Raw genomic sequence first — 21930 nt, 5'->3', positions numbered from 1 at the left:
GCAGATGCTCAATGTGTTGGATGACTTTCTTCCTTTTAGTGACTCAGGGACCCGGACTTCTTGCATTTCCTGGGGCCTCACAGTGTCATGTAGTTTGCTGATAGGGAAATAAATAGTGGGACAAGGACACATGACTTTTGTTCACTTTGCATTGGCAAGAACTAGTCTCTTGGGCACCTTAGTTTCACCCTGAGGGAAATGTTGTCTTTGACTAGATGATTGCCTCCCACCAATAACTTCTATGCAGTGGAAGGGAGAACACAGATTGTTTGTGAATGGCTAGCCAGCTCTGTCAGAATAATAATAATGTTGATAGTAACAGTGTATTAGTTTCCTTTGGCTACTGTAACAGATTATCACCAACTTGGTGGCTTGAAAAGCACAAATTTATTCTCTTAGAGTTCTGGAATTCTGAAATCCAAAGTGAGTTTCACTGGGTCAGAATCCAAGTGTCTACAGGGCTGCATTCTCTCTGGAGACTCTAAGGGGGAATGTGTTTCCTTGCCTTTTCCAGCTTCTAGAGCTCCATTGCCTGCACTCCTTAATTCTTGGCTTCTTCCTCCATCTTCAAAGCATAGCATCATGCTTCTTATCTTAAACTCAAGTCTCCCTCTGATTCCCTCTTACAAGGGCACTTGTGATTACATTTAGATAATTCAGGATAATTTCCCCATCTCAAGATCCTTAATTTTATCACATTTGCAAAAACCTTCTTGCCATATATAAGGTGATCTCACAGGTTTTAGGGATTAGGACCTTTCTACCTTTGGGGCCATTATTCAGCCTGCTGCAAATAGTTAACATTTATTGAACACTTAATATGTGTTATGTTTATTCTGAGAACTTCTCAAGTCTTTGTATTTTTCTGCCTGTTTACTTGGTTTATTCATGATCTGCTCTGCTGGTAGGCTTGCCTGTTTTTCTCAAGTAGGGTTTCTTCCTTTCTTCTGTCTTCCTTCCCTCCAATCCTTCTTCCTTCCTTCCTTCCTGCCTCCCTGCCTGCCTGCCTTGTTTTGGAAGATGTATTCTTCACTTTAATGTCTAAAAATTTTATCAAAAATCCTAGACTCTCAGAGTTGGAAAGAATTTTTAGAGATTATCTATTCTAACCATCCTGGTCTACCAGTATCCAATTAAGTATGCTAGGATTTGGGGTAGGAGTACCTGTTTATTCTTTGGAGTGTATTTCTCTGGAGCTTTGAAGAAAGTACTTTAAATCTATTAGACTCTTTTGGATTATTTCTGTATAGAGACTCTTCTTTTTTCCTGCCCAAATCTGGCTTTTTCAGTTACCTTTAAAAATTGAATTGTGGATTTTTTTTCTTTGAATTCTTTTTCCCCACAAAAATGTTGAATTTAACTTGGCCATTCTCATAATCACTAGAAAATGACTTCATAGGAAAAAGGAGGCACTTTGGATTAACACCATTTTTTGGGAAAGATGTAGTTGAAGACTTAAAACCATTCACAGGTTTTTGTAAAACAAAGGAGTATCAAATAAGCAATTAATTGTATAAAATATCATAATAACTGGTTGAAATTAAACCAAAAAGAGACATTCTTGATTTAGAGTCAACATAGAGGAATTATGTCATATCATAGATTCATTCAGGCAACAGTTTTATGGATCATATATTAGTTGCTAGGGATACATAGATGATTAAGGCATAATCTTGTCCTAGAGGATATAATATTCTAGTAAGAACGTAGACATTCAGACGTTGATGCAGTGTCGTAAGGGCTATGATATGTACAAAGATCACAGTGGAAGATGCAATGCTTACAGTTGTGAGTAACAGAAACCACAACTCAAGGTAGTTTAAACAATTCAGGGTAGTTTAAACAATTCAGGGAACTTATTGATCATGTGCAGGTATATTGGAAGCTTACAGAGGCAGATGAGGCTTGCTACAGAGGTTCAAGTAAGCCTTTCTCCTTCCCCTGTTTTCCTGTTTCTCCTCAGTGCTTTCTACAGATCAACTTTATTCTAAAACTGGCTCCCTTTGAAGATGTGCAATGAGTACCCCCAGAAAGAGAGCTGCTATCCTCTAACCATCAAACAAAAGTCCTAGGGTTCATTCTGACTAGATCAACTTTGATCTCATGTAATCCCTTCACTGGTTTGGGGAAAGTACAGTGGAGAATGAGGTGAAAAAGCAAAATTTAGAACTTTCCAAGTATTTAGTATATCCCTGAAAATTGGTATTAGTCTTATTTGGTTTTATTATTTCTAATTAGATTTTTTTTTTTTTTAAGATTTTATTTATTTATTTGAGACAGAATGAGAGAGAGAGAGAGAGCTCATGAGAGGGGGGAGGGTCAGAGGGAGAAGCAGACTCCCTGCCGAGCAGGGAGCCCGATGCGGGACTCGATCCAGGGACTCCAGGATCATGACCTGAGCCGAAGGCAGTCACTTAACCGACTGAGCCACCCAGGCGCCCTCTAATTAGATTTTTAAAATTTATTATTTCTAATTGGATTTTTCTTAATATAATGAAAATCAGGAATTCTTAATAGTTTGAAGTAAACTCAGAAGAGGATCCTAATTCAGTGATTTTCTTCTGAAATTTTGGAAGCATAAAAATTTCCTGTTTTTCCTTTGGAAATCTTTGACTCACTTCATTGCAGAAATTAAGAACCTGACATACTCTTTTCTCTGTTACTTCTTCCGTTGTAACTGGGGCAATAGGGTAGGTTTTGACATTGGGTTCAAGTGGTTCATGGCTAGGCTACTTTAAGTCTCAATTACATTTATAGTAGGAAAATGCCAAGGCAAGAAATGTCAGGGCTTGATGATATAATGACCTGATACAATTTGAGCTGTAACTTGGGAAACCTGTTTCTTACTTTGCCACCAATAAGAAGCTGAATTAGTAATGCACAACTACTTTCATTTGAATGTAAGTACTTCCATTTGTTCTTTCTGCACAGTCTCTGGTTCACCACATTTGCAGGCACTGCAGTTCTCTTTCTCTCTGTCACAAGTATTCTTTCAGGAGCCAGAGCATGTGACACTGCTATAGGATTGCCAGATCTTATTTTGAAGAATTTGGGCAAGAAGGGAGTAGAAGGAGAGAGCTTACTTACTAATAGACTGACAGTAAATAGAATCCCACTCTGCATCCCAGTACAGCTGGTGAATAAGGCCCTTGAATCCAGGAGAAGCCTGTGTTATGTGGGCCATCTGGTAATCCAGCACTGCTGGGGTGTAGGCCTCTCCGCTCTGGAGCCTGTGGGGGTGTATTTGACACTCCTGGTGGATAAGGGTTCCTGCCCTAACTTTTTAAAAAAGAATTACTTCCTTGTGCTCAAATTGTATTAAGTGTTATTTGTTAATAAAGGAACAAAGCCATGTATGTTTTCTAGTGAATTATATGATGATTCTGTCCAAGGCATAATATTTATAATAGCAAATGCTTACATAGCCCTTATTCTGTACGAGGCACTGTTCTAAGCATTTTACATATATTAGCCCATTTAACTTTTCCAACAGCCCTATGAGACAAGTTATTATTATTTTTATCCCCATTTTGCTGAGGAAGAAATTGGCACAGAAAGGCCAAGTAAGTTGCTCAAGCTCACACAGCTTAGTAAAGGACAGAGTTAGTATTTGAATCTAGATAGTCTGGGACCAGAGTTCACACTTTTAATCACTGTACTTTCTGTCAAGACTGAGACTGTAATTAAATATAACATCATTATATTTGGGAAACATTATTTATTATGTAACATTATTATGTTTTGAAACAAGTTGACATTTTGAAACTTACTACTAACTACTCAACATGCTTGTTTTTTATTCTAGGAGAAGATTTTGCAGTTGTACAGCAAGAAATTATTATGATGAAAGACTGTAAACACCCAAATATTGTTGCTTATTTTGGAAGCTATCTCAGGTACATTGTTTGTTTCCCATCACCTGATACATTTAACAAAATAAAATGAGCTCTAATCGCGTATCTTGTAATTTTCTTCATGGTTTGAAGATACAGAATATTTTTATGTGAATGAAATTTTTATTTCTGACCTATTTATGTTAATTTTGTGACCAATATTGTAGTCTGTGATTTGTCTCTTGTCCTCTTGGGAATTCTGGATGTGGTTTCATTGAGGAGGCTGGTGAGTAAAAATTGACTTTTATGGTTAGTCTTCCTGTGGTGGACTAGAGATCTAAACATGCCATTCTGTTGCCCCTTATTTCTGGACTTGGGTGGATTTAGAAAGTCAGGAGCACCTCTAACTGCTAGGGTTTTAGTAGAGACTTTTTCCTTCTTTTGTGCTTCTAGCCTCAGGGTACTGCATCATCCCTTCCCTTCATCTTGTCCAAAGGACAAGGAACTGTAATTATTTCACTGACTTCTTTCCCAGGTCGTAAAGTAAACTTAGACCATGAATTTGCGGCCTCTTTGGTTTGGCAGGACCATGCCGGGTTCCCCAGCTCATAGTCCATAGGGGATGACCTCGAGGTCAAATCCTGTTTTTCCATTCACTTCTTTGTGCAGTTATGAGCTGAATGCTGTGACCTAGTTGTTTTTAAGGTTCCTCCCAAAAGGAGGATTGGTGAATTTTTTTTTTTAAGATTTTACTTATTCATTTGAGAGAAAGAGAATGAGAGAGCACGAGAGGGGAGAGGATCAGAGGGAGAAGCAGACTGCCCGCTGAGCAGGGAGCCTGATATGGGACTTGACCCCGGGACTCTGGGATCATGACCTGAGCTGAAGGCAGTCGCTTAACCAACTGAGCCACCCAGGCGCCCCAACTGTTTTCTTATGTATTAAAAAAACTCTTAAAATTTTATTCTGATATACTGTAAGAGATATAAGGAAGTAGCTTATTGCAGCTTCCACTGTCCTATGATCCAGGTACAAAAAAAAACAAAAACAAAAAAACACTTCTGCCTTCTGATGTAGGCACAGCATATGGAAGAGACAGGGCAATTCTGCCCTCTCTTCTTTCCAGCTTGCGAAAAGCCAACCAGACCAGCTCTTCTTGATTCTAACCACTCTTGAACAGTTTTGATTGCCCCACCTTCATTAAGATTGAAGAGTGGGTTTAATGGAGACTTCAGTTAACATAGGGACAGGTACTACTGCCAGGTCAATGACCGTTAATACATTTTGAATGGGTTCTGTAACAGCCAATTTAAAACCACTTTAATGGTGAGTGATTCAAACAGTAACCTAACACAGTTTCTGCATCAATTTTTATTTTATGGACAGATGCAGCACAGGCAATTACTATATCAGGTCAAAGAAACAGTCTCTCTTTTTTTATTTATAAAGTTTATGTATTTGAGAGAGAGAGTGAATGGGAGAGACAGGGAGAGAGAATTTGAAGCAGACTGTGCTGAGCAGATCCTAACACGGCACTTGATCCCCTGACCGCGAGATCATGACCTGAGCCTAAACCAAAAGTTGGGTGCTCAACAGACTGAGTCACCCACCCAGGCACCCCAAAAGCAGTCTTTTAAAATCAGTTAAGTTTGTGACAAAAATAATTGATTGTGCCAATATGTTAAAATCATCACTTCAAAGCAATTTAACTGTTATTGGTCCTAACAAAATGACCTACTTATACTCAATTGAGAAGCATTACAAAATGTTTTTCTTCCCCAAGGGCAAAAAGGTCTTTGATCTAAGAGTATTTCTCCAGCATGGTCTGAGTCTTCTGGAACTATGGGACCATTCAAAGCTTAATCTGTTATTCTGGGAAAGCCCCATCCATTTATATGGCAACCTTGGTCTTTTTGCCTTTGAGACAGCAGCGTATTTGATTGTTAAGAGCTTTTGAGTACTGGAGTCAGATTGTTTGGGTTGGTTGAGTCATGACTCCATCATTTATATTTTGAATGACTTATAGCAAATTACTTAACCATGGGGCGCCTGGGTGGCTCAGTCGTTAAGCGTCTGCCTTCGGCTCGGGTCATGATCCCAGGGTCCTGGGATCAAGCCCCGCATCGGGCTCCCTGCTCCGCGGGAAGCCTGCTTCTCCCTCTCCCACTCCCCCTGCTTGTATTCCCTCTCTCGCTGCGTCTCTCTCTGTCAAATAAATAAATAAAATCTTTAAAAAAAAAAAAAATTACTTAACCACTCTGAGCCTCCATTTCCTCATCCATAAAATGGGGATAATAATAGATACATGACATGATAACTCTGAGGATAATGGGTAAATACATGTAAAGTGTCAAGAACAGTGGTTAAAATATAATACTCCATAAATACTAACCCCTATTACTACTACTTTTGCTACTATTACTGTTACTGCTTCTTAACTGTTTTTAAGTGTTATCATGTTAGTGTCTCATTTGATGTTTTCAACAACACTGTTATTAATATTACTCTGGTAGATACTATTTCCATTTTATAAATAAGATGCTTGAGAGAGTTTAATATCAAGTATTTAGTTTACAGTCTAATTTCGAGTTATTGACAGAGTACTATAGTTCTTTCGGTAATATTGTGCTCATGGATCACATGGCTTTTGACTTAGTCTTTCTCTTCCTTGCCAAAGAGCGGAAATAAACTGCCAACTCCCCCCACCCCCCCAAAAAAAACCCTAACACTAAACTAAAACTAGACATTTGACTGTCTGGATTACTTAGGGACAAGTCTTCCTACACAGGTTAGGCAGCAAAAAATTTGTTCTTGTTACCCACCAAAATGTGAATTCCTCTTGAGTTTGTATCCATTTTTACTGATAACTCTTGGTTTTGACTGGGGGCAAAACAGTGCAACTCTTTAGTGACACACCCATTAACTTTTACTTCTAGACATGCTACGAGAGCGCCAGTTAGGTTATGCTGAACAAAAATTGTATTTACTCTTAGATTTCAGTTAATGTATATTCTGACTATATTCTGACTATCCTTTTTAAAGTAAACTTTTTATTGGAGCATAATGTACATAGAGAAGGTGCACAAATTCATGTTTTGTGTGTAGCTAGATGAATTTTTTAAAGGGTACTTTTAATCCAAATACGAGAATATGCAGAGCAAAATTGCCCAGAAACCAAAGTAAAAGAGACAAAATTAGAGTCATTTTTTTCGATAGAGCTATCTGTGTTAGTTTGGAGTTGTATGATCTAACATAGGAAATGCTGGTTTAAATAGATGATTTTATTCTATAACTGGCATAGCTGATGAAAATGATAGGAAAGCAAACAATAGTATAACACAGAACAGCAGTTAATCCTCTTTCTCTAGTTCTTTTTTTTCTATAGTGATTCTTCCCTTCTTTCCTAATTAAAGTCCAGACTCAGCCAAATTTAGAGTGTGGAATACTAATGATTAGACTTGCAAGGTATTAGAGCTGGAAGGAATTAAGGGGTCTTGTCACTAGGCCCACTCTTTTTACTGATGAGAAAATGGGGTCCTGGGTCAATGACTTCTTTAAAGGTCATCCAGAAATGGATGGATCTAAACCAGGGTCTGGTTTTAAACCAGGATTTAAACCAAGCTCTGCAGATCCCTGGTTGGCTATCTTTTTGGTATACCATATTAGTCTGGGAAGGCCATATTTCATCTCAAAGGGAACATAGTTTCTTGGATTCCTTCTCATTACCAAATGATTTTACAAAAGACAATGAGCTTGTTTTTTTTTGTTTGTTTGTTTTAAAGATTTTATTTATTTTTATTTGAGAGAGAGAGAATGAGAGACAGCACGAGAGGGAAGAGGGCAGAGGGAGAAGCAGACCCCCTGCTGAGCAGGGAGCCCGATGTGGGACTCGATCCCGGGACTCCAGGATCATGACCTGAGCCGAAGGCAGTCACCCAACCAACTGAGCCACCCAGGCGCCCATGAGCTTGTTTTTTTGAACTTGATACAAACCCCCTAAAATATATACTGTTCTTAGTAGCTTTCTTCTTCTTGCTGTCATAGCCTATTATAACAAATTTAGACAAAAAAATTGAGGAAATTGAGCTAATGTGGTTTTACTATTAATAAATTTCCCCTTTAGGAAATCAAACTTACCCTATGAATTTACTGAATAGATGACCAGCATATAATTAAGCTCAGAAGTCTCTTTTATAATAGGGTAGCTATGAAACTGAAGAAATGCTGAAACTGAGCTCCTGAAAAACAGAATACCTAGTGTTATTCTTTTTTTTTTTTTTTTTTTTTTTTAAGATTTTTTTCTTTGTCAGCGCACAAGCAGGGGGGGAGCGACAGGCAGAAGGAGAAGCAGACTCTCTGCTGAGCAAGGAGCCCGATGTGGGACTTGATCCCAGGACTCCGGGATCATGACCTGAGCTGAAGGCAGATGCTTAACCAACTGAGCCACCCAGGCGTCCCCACTAGTGTTATTCTTAATAAGGAATTCCCTATTCCTCTCTTCAATATCATTAAAAGCTTATGTCTTTTAAATGCCTAAGTACCTAAACTGTACAACAAGGACTGGATAGATAAAACTTCTCTCTGAAGTTAACAAAAGTAAATAGTCCTGGTTTGGTGTATATTTTTTCTGTAGATTTGTGTGTATTTATAAAACAACAGTTTAAATCATCATAGACCTATTCTTTATTCCCAGTAGAGCTTAAATATTGCTTCTTTTAAGTGAATAATGACTCAACTTTAGGTTCCTTCTAAGCATTCCTAGCCCATCATACCCTTTCAGAACAAATCAAGAAAATTGAGACAGTTCTCTCCAATTTGACTTTTAAACCTGCAGTTGAAAAACAACAAATGCTCCTCAAAAGATAAGCCAATAGATCAGAACCATACAGTAAAAAATTTCATTTGGATCAGATATTTTATTATTATTTTTTAAAAGATTTTATTTATTCATTTGAGACAGAGAGCATACAGGCAGGGGGAGAGACAGAAGGAGAGGGAGAAGCAGACTCCCCGCTGAGCTGGGAGCCCCACACGGGGCTTGATCCTAGGACCTGGAGAACATGACCTGAGCCAAAGGCAGACACTCAACCATCTGAGTCACACAGGCGCCCCTGGATCAGACATTTTAAACCTTTGAAATCAAGAGTACTAATTTGGATGAGGATAATTTATCTCATAGCATTTGTAAATCACCACCATTATTCACAAAGTGTTTTTACATTTCTCAGGATGTATAGAGTGCTGTATTGGTTTTTGGAGATGTAAGGACAGATAAAACACAGCCCTTGCCTTTAAGGAGTTCGTAATCTAATAGAAGAAATACACATGAGCAAATAATTGCAACATAACATGCTAGGTGCTATAATAATTTCTACAAAAGATCCAAAGTGGTGAAGATGGTAGAAAATACAATTTTGTCAAAGTAAGGGAATCAGAAAACTCTATGAATAATATGATTCCTAAATATTGGGTGTTAAAGTATTAGTAGGTGTTTACTCTAGCGTGTGTATGTGTGTAGAAAAGCTTAATTTCTGGCAACAGAAATGCCTGCATGAAAAAAATCATGAGGTACTCGGGAGACAACTAATAGTTTCGTATTAGAGCTTAAAGGGAAAGGGTATCGTTGCAGTAGGTAAGGCTGTGGAGATGTGGCCAAAAGGAACCTTTTATCCTTTAATTAGGATGTGTAGGTATTGAGCATACTTGCTAAAGGTTTTAAGACAGAGTGATATGTTCTGTGGAAGATGGACCCAGTGTGTAGGGGATTGAGACTGAGAGTAAATTCATTTTATTACAGTACATGGTTTTCTCTTGAGTTATATAGAAACTGGGAGAAATTTTTTTTAGAGCTAGAGGTGAGGTTGGAGAGGGAAAGAAACCACAGGATCCTAATAACTGGAAATGCTTTTTTGAATGCTTACATTGTGGAAATAAAGATTATAGTTAAGTTCACTTTAATTTATAACTAGCTACCCTCTTTTTTTTAAAAAAGGAAGCTTTTAATTTTGGACTGTGTTCGATTTACATAAAAGTTGTAAAGATGGTACAAAGAGTTCTTCTCAGTGTTCCCCTAAAGCTGACATTTTACATAACCATGATATATTTGTCAAAACTAAGAAATCAACTTTGGTACAATACCGTTAGCCAAACTAAGATACTTCATATTGATTTCACCAGTTTTCCACCAGTGTTCCTATTTTGTTTTTAAGTTTTTTGGTTATACATGATGTTTGGCCATGAACATCATTTGTTTCCTTCAAGTGCAGTAGGAGTAGTAGTAATAGCAGTTACTTCAAATGTGTATATGATAGTTAGCAATGTCCCTGGCCTCTACTAGATGCCAGTAGCATCTCCCCAATTGTGACAGCCCAAAATGTCTTCAACAAATACTCCTTGAGGGGCAAAATCACCCCCAGTTGAGAACCACTGCTTTAAGCAAAAAAGTTGGTGGAACTCTCTATGAGAATACCTTCTTATACCAGTATTGCTAGGGTGTTTCCTACAGAATATTAGTTCTGAGGGATGCTCATATGTGATTTGAGACAAATGGGTCTATGGAATAAATAATTGGGGGAAATAGTGAACTAAACAAAATTAAAGGAGTTTTATTTCTTCTCCCCTTTCCTCTCTGCTCCTTTTTTTTTTTTATCTCCTTCTTCCTCCTCCCCTTTCTCCACTTACCAGCTTTCTCCATCCTCATTCTTTCTTTCTTTCTTCTCTTCTGTCTCCCCTCCCCACCTTTTCCTTCTTTCCTTCTGTCAGCTCCCCCTGCCTCACTGCAGGATTTCTTAGAGCCTTTAATATATCAGTGGCATTGTTAATGTCCAAGAGAAGACTACAGTATGTGACATTTCTAAAACTGGTTTAACTGTACATTGATTTTTTTTTTTATGGGAAGTATACTTCACATAGGTTTGCTGTCCAGTCACCCATTCTTTGAAAATTCGTAGGTAGAACTGGGGGATGTTAGGTATAATTACAGATAAGCAGGTCACCTTGTATCCCTGAATACAGAACTATCCCTCACTGTTAAAGGGGAAGCAGATAGATGAATTACCTATAACCTTTGAAATGTAGTAGTTTTTGCATGTCTGTTTAAAAATGCACCAAGGGCACCTGGTGGGTTATTTGAGCATCCGACTCTTGATTTTGGCTCAGGTCATGATCTTGGGGGTCGTGAGATCAAGCCGTGATCAGCGGGGAATCTGCTTGAGATTCTCTCTCTCTCTCTCTCCCCCTGCTCACGTGCATACACACACTCTCTCACCCTAGATAAATAAATAAAATATTAAAAAATTTAAAAATGCACCAAAACATTTTAAATTCAGTTCACATTAAATAAGTTATCCTATATTAAAACAGCTAGCAGTTATTAAACTTTTTATTTTTCACATTGATAGTTCTGGTTAGGAATTGAATTATTTTGCTGAATATAGTGGAGTGCCTATTGGCAGATGCTTTTGTTCAGCAAGGTAACCCACAGTTAAGTACGGGGATCAGGGCACTACAGTGTGGGGCCATGGCTAGCCGTCCCATTTCGGGGAGAATGATTTGGTATATGCCACTCTCTAGCAGATGTTCTAGAGCTGCGGATTCTTGGTGACCTTGCTCACATTTTATTTTACTTTTTAAATTATGTTATGTTTGGGCAAAATATATAAATAATTCTATATTTAATTGGTTTTAAGTCTGATGTGTTACAAAGTATGGGAAGATTAAAAAGTATGTTTTAGAAATTATAATATTGTCAGTTCAGTGAAATAGAATTAATATTAGAATGTTAGTTCCTATATGCTCTAGTAAACATTGAACTAGAAGATTAAAATAGTGAACTCCCCCCCCTTATTTATTTTTCTATTCCTTATAAGATAGACAACTTGGGGGTGCCTGGGTGGCTCAGTTGGTTAATGACTGTTAATCACCCACTGCCTTTGGCTCAGGTCATGATCTCGGGGTCCTGGGATTGAGCCCTGCATCAGGTTCCCTGCTCGGCGGGAAGCCTGCTTCTCCCTTTCCCGCTCCCCCTGTTTGTGTTGTCTCTCTCTCTGTCAAATAAATAGAATCTTTAAAAAAAAAAAAAAAAAAAGACAACTTTACAGAATAAGAGAAGAATTCTAAGGAAATTTGATACCTATAGTGATACCCCGAATATTTACCTCAGTGGTTGTTTCAATTCATGTATCTAGGGACAAAGATTTTAGAATGTATTGGCCTGCATAAAATGGCCGATTGACTTGAGTCCTTTTCCTTTTAGGCAGATGGCTTGGTGAATGACCAAAAGCAGATGCAGATTTTTTTTTTAAGATTTTATTTATTTATTTGACAGAGAGCGTGAGCAGGAACACAAGCAAGGGGGAGTGGGAGAGGGAGAAGCAGGCTTCCCGCGGAGCAGGGAGCCCTATGTGGGGCTCGATCCCAGGACCCTGGGATCATGACCTGAGCTGAAGGCAGACGCTTAACGACTGAGCCACCCAGGCGCCCTAGCAGATGCAGATTTGTCATCACAAGAGGGACATTCATGGAATAGATGGAAGTCCTTTTTCTGTTAGACTCTGAATATTCAACCTTTTTTGATAATTCCAGACTTAACTAAATAGAATGTTATAAATAGAAAGTATTTTGGGCATCTTAAAAAGTAAAGTATGTATATAGTTTATATTTTTTCAAATCCTGATTTTTTTTCCTTTGTAAGTTTAGAGAGTCATTTTTCATAGAATGACTAGAAAATTATGTTTTAAAGCAGGATAGGAAAGGGGATAGAACAGTATCAAGTGGAGGATGATGTAATATTGAAATATGTAAGAAAGCAGAGAACTCATTTCCTGTGTCCATTTTCTCTACCGAGGAGAATTGTTTTCAAATTGGAAAGGGTAGGGTGCCTGGGTGGCTCAGATGATTAAGCGTCTGCCTTCGGCTTGGGTCATGATCCCCCAGGGTCCTGGGATTGAGTCCCGCATCGGGCTCCCTGCTCAGCGGGGAGCCTGCTTCTCCGTCTGCCTCTCCCTCTCTGTCTCTTACGAATAAATAAATAAAATCTTTAAAAAAAAAATTGGAAAGTGTAAAAAAAAAACATTAAGAAGGAATTGAAGCATGAGATAGGTGAGGAGATAATTATAGAACAGCTAGACACTTTAAATGAATCTAAGCTTTTAGACTTATATAAATTATATCTTCTTATACTGAAAAGTTAGCAGATGGGATTGGTACCCACTATCACTGAGTGTCTTTTGACAAATAGGAGAGGTACCAAAATATTAGTGATCAGCAATGACCAATTTGCAAAGGAAAGGAAAAGGTGATTTCTACAAAGTAGACTGTTACACTTGATGTCAGTCATCAGCCCCCACTAGGATAAATTATTATTCAGATAATTAGTGAGCACTTAAAGAAGTGGTGATTAGCATGACTTTAGTAAGAAGTCATGTCGGTCAATCCCATCTCTCTTCTTTTTTTTTTTTCCTTAATAAGAAAGTGCCAGTTTTATTTATTTATACCTTGGTTCAGTTCCAGGAGCAACTTAGGTGACTTACATAAATATACTACAAGATGAATTATAACAGAAGGAATAGAAAACAGCATACATTTATTGGGTTTATATTCTGGGTCCTTTACTAAGCAATTTACATGTTATTTCATTCTATCCTGAACAGACCCCAAAACAGCCATCCCCCCAGTTTTTATAAGATGTGTAAGAAGTCCCCAGTACCTGTTCCTGAAGCACCCACGACAGGTATTTTACATGAAAGAGTCATTTGGGGCAGACGTGAAAATATGTTAGAGCAGTGGTTCCCAAACATTTTGGTATTAGAACCCCTTTTATTTTACACTCCTAAAAATTATTGAGTACCACACAGAGCTTTTGTTTATGTGGGTTATATCTATTGCTATTCAGTATATTAGAAATGAAAACTTCAGAAAATTTTGGACCAGGAATACATAAGCACATATTGCAGTAGCTGTCAGAGGGATGACATCATCATCACTTTGTTTGGTTTCTGGAAAATTCCTCTGGATTCTCATGAGAGTACAAAGGGAAAATAACTTTTTAGTGTTATTATGAAAATGGTTTGACCTTGCTGGCCCCCTGAAAGACCCCCTGAAAGGTTTTCCCCTCAGGGACCCCCAGACCACATTTTGAGAATCACTGTTCTTAGAGGAGGGATTCAGCTAACCCAGAGAGAACAGGCTGGGGTATCTTGCATATACACATATGAAATTGGAGCCGAAGCAGCATTCCAAAGTTTACTGGTTGGTGGACTTGCCAGTCTTACACCTCAGTTTAAACAAAGGCAGAGAGGTGCCAAATGGTAATTGTAAGCCATCTATACGGAGCAGCATTTATGTCTTTAGTGAAAAAGATATTTCTAACATTCCTTAAGCTCATTAGTACAATCACTCACAGATCAAAGTAGCTTAAAAGCAAAGCCCTTGTAGTAGCTGCCTCTGGAAGGTAGACTCCCGCTTAGGGTCTTGCCAGTCATCCACTTCGGGGGCCTATGGGCACCAGCACAGAGGGGTGTTTCCAATTAGAAATGTGTGTCACACTGTCTGTGCTCAAGTATTTTAAGTAAAACAGTGGGAGAGCTAATAAGATGTACATCAGAAGTAAATATGTGAATCAAGACTTTTAAAGAATGAGATTTAACAATCAGGACGAAGTTCTCTGCATATTTTTAATGAACCAGGTAAATGTGGAACTGGAGAAAATCATCTGACTACTTTTTACACAAAAAAGATCCAGAGGTTTTAGTTAAACTTCAGCCTTGCAAACCAGCAGTTTTTAGAGCAGTTGCTAAGAACCTGAAGATAGCCTTTAGCCAAGTGAGTAGAAATATAAGTGTTCAAATAAAGGAGATAATTGTTGGATTCTCTGAGGTAGTTAGACTTCTCCCTGTGTAGCAATCACCAGTCATAAATGCCTTCATCCTTTTGGTTAAGGCCACACATCTTGCCAGCACTCAGCATCCATTCTAAGAGTTATTAAAACCAGGCCACTGGGCAGCTAACTCGTACTGCACCCATACCGTCATGCCTCGTTTCATTGGTATGTGGACCACCTGTGAATTTTAGATACTAGAGTGACTTCAGATTTCTTCTGGTCTTCATGATATTCAGCTTTGCCTCTAGAATCACGGTGTTTTTTCACTCTGTACTCTTAAGTTTGCTGACCTTCATGCTTGGATACTTGTGTTCTCTTGTTACATGCTGCATTGTCCCATCACACTCGCCCAGGTCAGCTCACCTCTTAGGTCTTGTTCATCTCACCACCAGCACCATGTGTGATTTACTCCTGATAACAGCTGCACTGTTCATGCAACACTTGGAATAATACTTGATTCTGGATGCCATGTTTTAAAAGACATTGACAAAGTAGAGACCATCCAGATGAAGGTAACTAAACTGAGGAGTGTACGAACCAACCTGCTCTCGCTCCCTTTCCTGCCGTTGTCTCTTCAGCTAGTCTGTGTTCCACTCACACTAAAACACCCACAGTCTCTCATGTGTGGCATCTTCTCTCAAATGTTCATTCTCTGCTCAGATCCCTTTCCTGTCTCTCTGATGAATTCCTACTTTAACTTCAAGACCCAACTCAAATGATACCTCCTCCCTAGTGATTTCCCTTGACTTTCCTAGGTGTTCTTACCTCTTGGTTCTCATAGAACTTTATATATGCCTGGATTATGTATTTAATCAAATTATAATCTAATCCAGGGGTCTTTGTTGTAAAAGACTGTATGGTAAATATTTTAGGCTTTGTCTGTTTCTCTCTGTCATAATTACTCAACTGTGCTGCTTTGGTATAAAAGTAGCCAGAAATACGTGTGACTGTGTTTCGATAAAACTTTATATGGACACTAAAATTTAAATTCCATGTAATTGTTATGTGTCAAGAAATACTCTTTTTTAAAAATTTTTTTTATTATGTTAATCACCATACATTACATCATTAGTTTTTGATGTAGTGTTCCATGATTCATTGTTTGCGTGTAACACCCAGTGCTCCATTCAGTACATGCCCTCTTTAATACCCATCACCAGGCTAACCCATCCTCCCCACCCCCTCCCCTCTAGAACCCTCAGTTTGTTTCTCAGAGTCCATTGTCTCTCATGGTTCGTCTCCCCCTCCAATGTCCCCCCCTTCATTCTTCTCCTCCTGCTATCTTCTTCTTCTTCTTCTTTTTTTTTTTAAAACATATAATGTATTATTTGCTTCTGAGGTGCAGATCTGTGATTCAACAGTCTTGCACAATTCATAGCGCTCACCATAGCACATACCCTCCCCAATATTCTTCTTTTGATTTTTGCCCCCCAACCATTTCAAAATATAAAAACCATTCTTAGTTCCTGGTCAGTACAAATCAGGCAGCAGGCTAGATTTGGCCCACTGGCTCTGGTTTGCTGACTCTTGATCTAATCCGTATGTTTATTCTTTCAGTCACTGTTGCATTCATTCATTTATGAAATATTCATTTGCTGGCTCTTCTAGGTACTGTGAATGCAGTGGAGAAAAAGACCGACATCTTAAGGCAGAATCTTCTGCATTCAGTTGAACTTGCTGAGTTCAAAGACTTTTATTCCATCTCTGTCCCTTAAGAATAGTATATTTCCTGGTACATTTTGAGATGAAATAGTGAAGATTGAACAAGGAATAAGCTATTAAATCTTTGCTGATCATTTCTCCTGTGACTGTGATTATGGTATCTTAAGTGAGTGTGAGAGAGAAATGCTATCTAAACACAGTGATAAATTTTAACAGATTATTTTGGAAAGACCTTTGTTGAATCTAGATGTGAGGGTAAAATATACATTTTGTCTATTTTATTGATGACAGCATTATCAAAGTGATATGCTTTGAGACGTATTCTGTAATGAATTTTCTGCATAGTTTTTGGTATGAACATTTTAATTAACATTTAACTTTTATAATACTATCTTGGGGTAGATGGGTAAACTATAAGGGAGGGGAAGCTTTTTTTGAGGATATTATGGCAAAGCTTAATTTTTATTTATTTATTTATTTATTTTTTAAATTTTATTTTTTATTTTTTTATTCTTATGTTAATCCCCATACATTACATCATTAGTTTTAGATGAAATGTTCCATGATTCATTGTTTGTGCATAACACCCAGTGCTCCATGCAGAATGTGCCCTCCTCAATACCCACCACCAGGCTAACCCATCCTCCCACCCCCCTCCCCTCTAGAACCCTCAGTTTGTTTTTCAGAGTCCATCGTCTCTCATGGTTCGTCTACCCCTCCGATTTCCCCTGCTTCATTCTTCCCCTCCCGCTACCTTCTTCTTCTTTTTTTTTTCTTAACATATATTGCATTATTTGTTTCAGAGGTACAGATCTGAGATTCAACAGTCTTGCACAATTCACAGTACTTACCAGAGAACATACTCTCCCCAGTGTCTATCATCCAGTCACCCCATCCCTCCCACCCCACCCCCCACTCCAGCAACCCTCAGTTTGTTTCCTGCAATTAAGAATTCCTCATATCATTGAGATCATATGATACATGTCTTTCTCTGTTTGACTTATTTCACTCAACATGATACCCTCCAGTTCCATCCACGTCGTTGCAAATGGCAAGATCTCATTCCTTTTGATGGCTGCATAATATTCCATTGTATATATATACCACATCTTCTTTATCCATTCATCTGTCGATGGACATCTCGGCTCTTTCCACAGTTTGGCTATTGTGGACATTGCTGCTGTAAACATCGGGGTGCACGTACCCTTACGGATCCCTACTTTTGTATCTTTGGGGTAAATACCCAGTAGTGCAATTGCTGGATCATATGGTAGCTCTATTTTCAACTTTTTGAGGAACCTCCATACTGTTTTCCAGAGTGGCTGCACCAGCTTGCATTCCCACCAACAGTGTAGGAGGGTTCCCCTTTCTCCGCATCCCCGCCAACATCTGTCGTTTCCTGACTTGTTAATTTTAGGCATTCTGACTGGTGTGAGGTGGTATCTCATTGAGGTTTTGATTTGGATTTCCCTGATGCCGAGTGATATTGAGCACTTTTTCATGTGTCTGTTGGCCAGGAAGGGGAAGCTTTTAACGAAAGAGAAATTTCCTCTCATTTGGATGTGGCTGATGACATTTTTATATCCTACAAATGGTGTATTTTTAAGGATTAAAACCTTGGGTTGAGTTATAACATACTAAGTAATTCTTTTACTCATAGAGATTAACTAGCTTTTTTCTTAGCACTTTGCATTTATGTGGTTTTTCAAGGTTATAGGATACAACCTTAAAAGATACTTGTTACAATGTGATACATGCTATTTTCTCCTTACAGGCGAGATAAACTTTGGATTTGCATGGAGTTTTGTGGAGGTGGTTCTTTACAGGATATTTATCATGGTAAGACAAAAGTTATGTTTTATACACATTAAGTAGAATTTCTTAAAATATAATTATTTACTATATTAAAGCATTAATGTTGTTTTGAGGAAAGTATGTTTTATTGTTGTTATTTAGATATATAAAAGAATTTAAGATCTATATGGATGAAAGGAGTATTTGCATTATAAGTTGCAAAATTATATGCAGTTGAACTATTTGCTAATTCTAAAGAAGACGTATTATATATAGTTAGTTCAAAATTTCAAACTCAGATTTGTAAGAAACATGTAAAGGCCTTGAGGGTTAACACTAAGCCAGAAGAATATCCAGTTAATACATGAGTAGTATTAATACAAAGAATTGATTTTGCTCTCGTGTATTTAAGAAGCATCAATTAAATTGTTTACTTTTTTAAATACTAGATTCTGGGGAATTAAAAATTATTAAAGCTTTTTTTATTGAGATTTCAGTGGAGTATGTAAGAAAGATTTTGTAAAGTATAATAGTGTTTATGGTCTTTTCTTTCTCTCTCTGTCCCATTCTGGTTCTGTTTAATGGGTTATTGTAACAAACTGCAGAGTGGGTTTATTCTTTTACTGGAGCTGTGCTTTTTGATTAATGTAAAATAAAATAAGTCATGTCAATTTTACGAGAAAATATTTTGGAAATTTTTTTCATGTTTCTTGATATGGGATTTGGGCTCAGATTTTCCCATTAGGGCCTCTTAAGTAATTTTGGCGGCTGATTGTAATAAAGCAGATGTTAAAAGACTATTCGGATAGGAATTTTACTCTCTCCATTCACTTCATTTTACTGTATCTTCTTTTTTTTTTTTTTTTAAGATTTTATTTATTTATTTGAGAGAGAGAGAATGAGACACAGAGAGCATGAGAGGGAGGAAGGTCAGAGGGAGAAGCAGACTCCCTGCCGAGCTGGGAGCCCGATGCGGGACTCGATCCCGGGACTCCAGGATCATGACCTGAGCCGAAGGCAGTCGCCTAACCAACTGAGCCACCCAGGCGCCCCCATTTTACTGTATCTTCTTGGTGTAGATTTTACTTACCCTAAAGATTGACATAATAGTATTTTAAAGTACTACTAACTACAGTTGGAATGGGAAAAAGGAAATGATAGATTTTCTGGAATTGTTTTTGAAGGTTTAATGAAGAAAATGGGTTTTTAATTGTTCTTTAAAAGATACATAAACTCTGGGTAGAAAGAAGAGGTAGAAGTACATCCTAGGAGATGAAACAGCATTACAGTGACATGAAGGTGTGACATGTGAGATCACTCTCATTGGTGTACGGTCTATATATGGGGAGTAGGGTCGGATACAGAGAGCCTTGAAAGCCAGGTGGAAAACATGAGAACATTTCTGCTTTATGAAAAGTTATTTCTTTTCTGAGAATATCTTTTTATTAAGTATGGCTGTTCTTTATATTTGAGAATTTTTTATTAATGACATTTTGATTTCCAAGGTTCAGTGAAAATTGAGAAATATTTGGCATTATTTTGCATTGCAGGACATACACAGTATTTCTGAAAGCTATTCAAAATTCAAAAGGCTATTTCCCCTTTTTTGTCTTAATTTGGACTAATTTATCTACTGTTTTTTTCTCGTATTTATTCATTTAATTTCCTTTGTCCTGAAGTTCTTTCAGCTGGGTCTTCTAGGGGTGCACTCTCAGTCTTTGACCCTCATTCTTCAATCATAATTTAAGTGTAGTATAGGCAGATATTTTCTGCCAGCATTTTGAATGTATTAGACCACTGTCTTCTAGCTTCTATAGCTGTTGGTATCTTCTGTCACTCTAACTACGTGTTAATCCTTTCCAGGGAATCTTCCTTTCTAATCAATTTTAACATTTTTTTTTCTCTTAATTTCTGGTGTTTTTAGTATCTAAACATGGATTTACATTTACTTTTCTTGCTGAGGACTTAAAGTGCTTACCAGAGAGGATTTAATTTATTCATCAAGCCTGGACAGTTATCAATTATTATCTCTTAAAATCTTTTCTACCCCAGTCTCTTTGATCTCTCCTTTTAGAATATCTGTTAGATAAACGTTAGATCTTCTCTGTGTCTCTTAAACTCAACTGTATACTTTGCACTTTTTAATCCCTCAGTAGAGCACTGAGGATACACATAACCATCTTATAGTTCACTGATTTTACAGCTGTGGTTAGTACATCCATTAGGTTTTAATTTTTGGTGACTGTTTTTCTCATTTCTAGAAAGTGTTTGGTTCTATTTCAAGTCTCCCTTCATTTTATATTTGTGTCTTATTCTCTTGTAATTTTGCACTCCTTCTTTTACATCTTTAGTTTTTTAAGCATACTTTTCAGTCTTTCTCAGATTGTTAAGTAATTCCATCAGATATATATGCTTGCTCTTAAGTGTCTGGTTCTGCTTTCTTCATGAAGAAGCAAGAAGACCAGTTTAGTTACAGAAATAGTTTTGCCATGATTGTTGTCATTCCATTTCAACCAAATGTTGGAAATAAGAAAATAATATGAATTTGTTAATACTGATTTATTTATACTGATCAGCAGCTTGGTCAATGGAAGAAACGATAATTGGCAACACCCCGGATATTCTCAAATATACATGCAAGGGATTTATGTGCTTATACAAAACCCCAGTCCCTATTCACTTTTTTTTTTTTTTAAGGTTTTATTTATTTATTTGACAGAGAGGGAGAGTGCACAAGCAGGAGGGAGTGGCAGGCAGAGGGAGAGGGAGAAGCAGGCTCACTGCTGAGCAGCGGGAGCCTGATGTGGGACTCGATCCCAGGACCCTGGGATCACAACCTGAGCCGAAGGCAGTTGCTTAACCAACTGAGCCACCCAGGTGCCTTCCCTCTTCACTCTTGACTGCATCTTGATTGCCACCAAGAGACCTCCTCATGGCAATGTGTATACTCCTCTTTGGCTAGTCTGTAGCGCTCTCTACTTGCACAGCCTCATAAGATAGATACCTCCGTTTCTTTGTGTTTCTCTTTCTCTTCTCTCTTTTATCACATTGTCATTCTGTGGGACTAGTGTACTAACTTGGGTTACCTCACCTAGTGAAAGAGAAGTTCTTCTTTTCTAATAACCCTAATGCTTGTGGGATTTTGCTTTTTTATATGTGTATGCACAGTATATTTTGATCTGTCATGCAGAATTTGCAAAGCCTGCTTTTTACCGTTACTTCTTCCTTTTTTTTATTTCTGCTTTCTAAAGTATCATTAAACCAATTTTTATATTTTGTTTTACTGCTCTTAATTCCATCACTCCATATGATTTTTAAAAATTTTAAATCTTACAAAAGGGAACTGTATTAGTTGTCTATTGCTATATAACAAATAATCCCAAAATTTAGCAGCTTAAAACAGCAAATATTATGTCCCAGTTTCTGAGGGTCAAGAATTCAAGAATGGCTTAGTTGGGCAATTCTAGCTCAAGTTCTCTCATAAAGTTGCAGTCTAGCTATTTGGCTGGAGCTGCAGTCCTCTGCGGACTTGAGTAGGGCTCAAGAATTCACTTTCACCTTGATTCACTTAACATGGCTGTTGGCAGAAAGCTTCAGGTCCTTGATGGCTCTTGGCAGGTCTCCGTTTTTTACTATGTGGATCTGGCCGTAGGACAGCTTGAGTGTCTACACGATATGGCAGCTGGCTTCCCCAGAGCATGCAGTCTCAGAGAGCAAGGAGGAAGCCCCAAAGCCTTTTATAATGTAGTTGCACAAGGTGTA

The 21930-nt window shown here is 37.9% G+C and overlaps 1 protein-coding gene across 4 annotated transcripts in view; it reads left to right on the top strand.

The window, feature by feature from the left end:
- Nucleotides 1-21930, top strand: part of MAP4K3 (mitogen-activated protein kinase kinase kinase kinase 3) — a 189063-nt gene that overhangs the window by 92197 nt on the left and 74936 nt on the right. For all 4 annotated transcript variants that reach the window (XR_008506849.2, XM_045884471.3, XM_045884472.3 and 1 more), the window contains exons 3-4: nucleotides 3806-3896; nucleotides 18149-18213. Coding sequence is in view for 3 of the 4 variants with exons in the window: in XM_045884471.3 (XP_045740427.1) it covers nucleotides 3806-3896; nucleotides 18149-18213 (156 nt within the window). In the remaining variant the exon portion in view is untranslated. The remainder of the gene's footprint in view (nucleotides 1-3805; nucleotides 3897-18148; nucleotides 18214-21930) is intronic.

This window comes from Mirounga angustirostris, unplaced genomic scaffold, assembly GCF_029215605.1.
Source record: "Mirounga angustirostris isolate CCGP_5_RB_7025 unplaced genomic scaffold, mMirAng1.0.hap1 SCAF_10, whole genome shotgun sequence".
Lineage (NCBI taxonomy): Eukaryota > Metazoa > Chordata > Mammalia > Carnivora > Phocidae > Mirounga > Mirounga angustirostris.
This window is presented reverse-complemented; position numbering and strand designations above follow the sequence as displayed.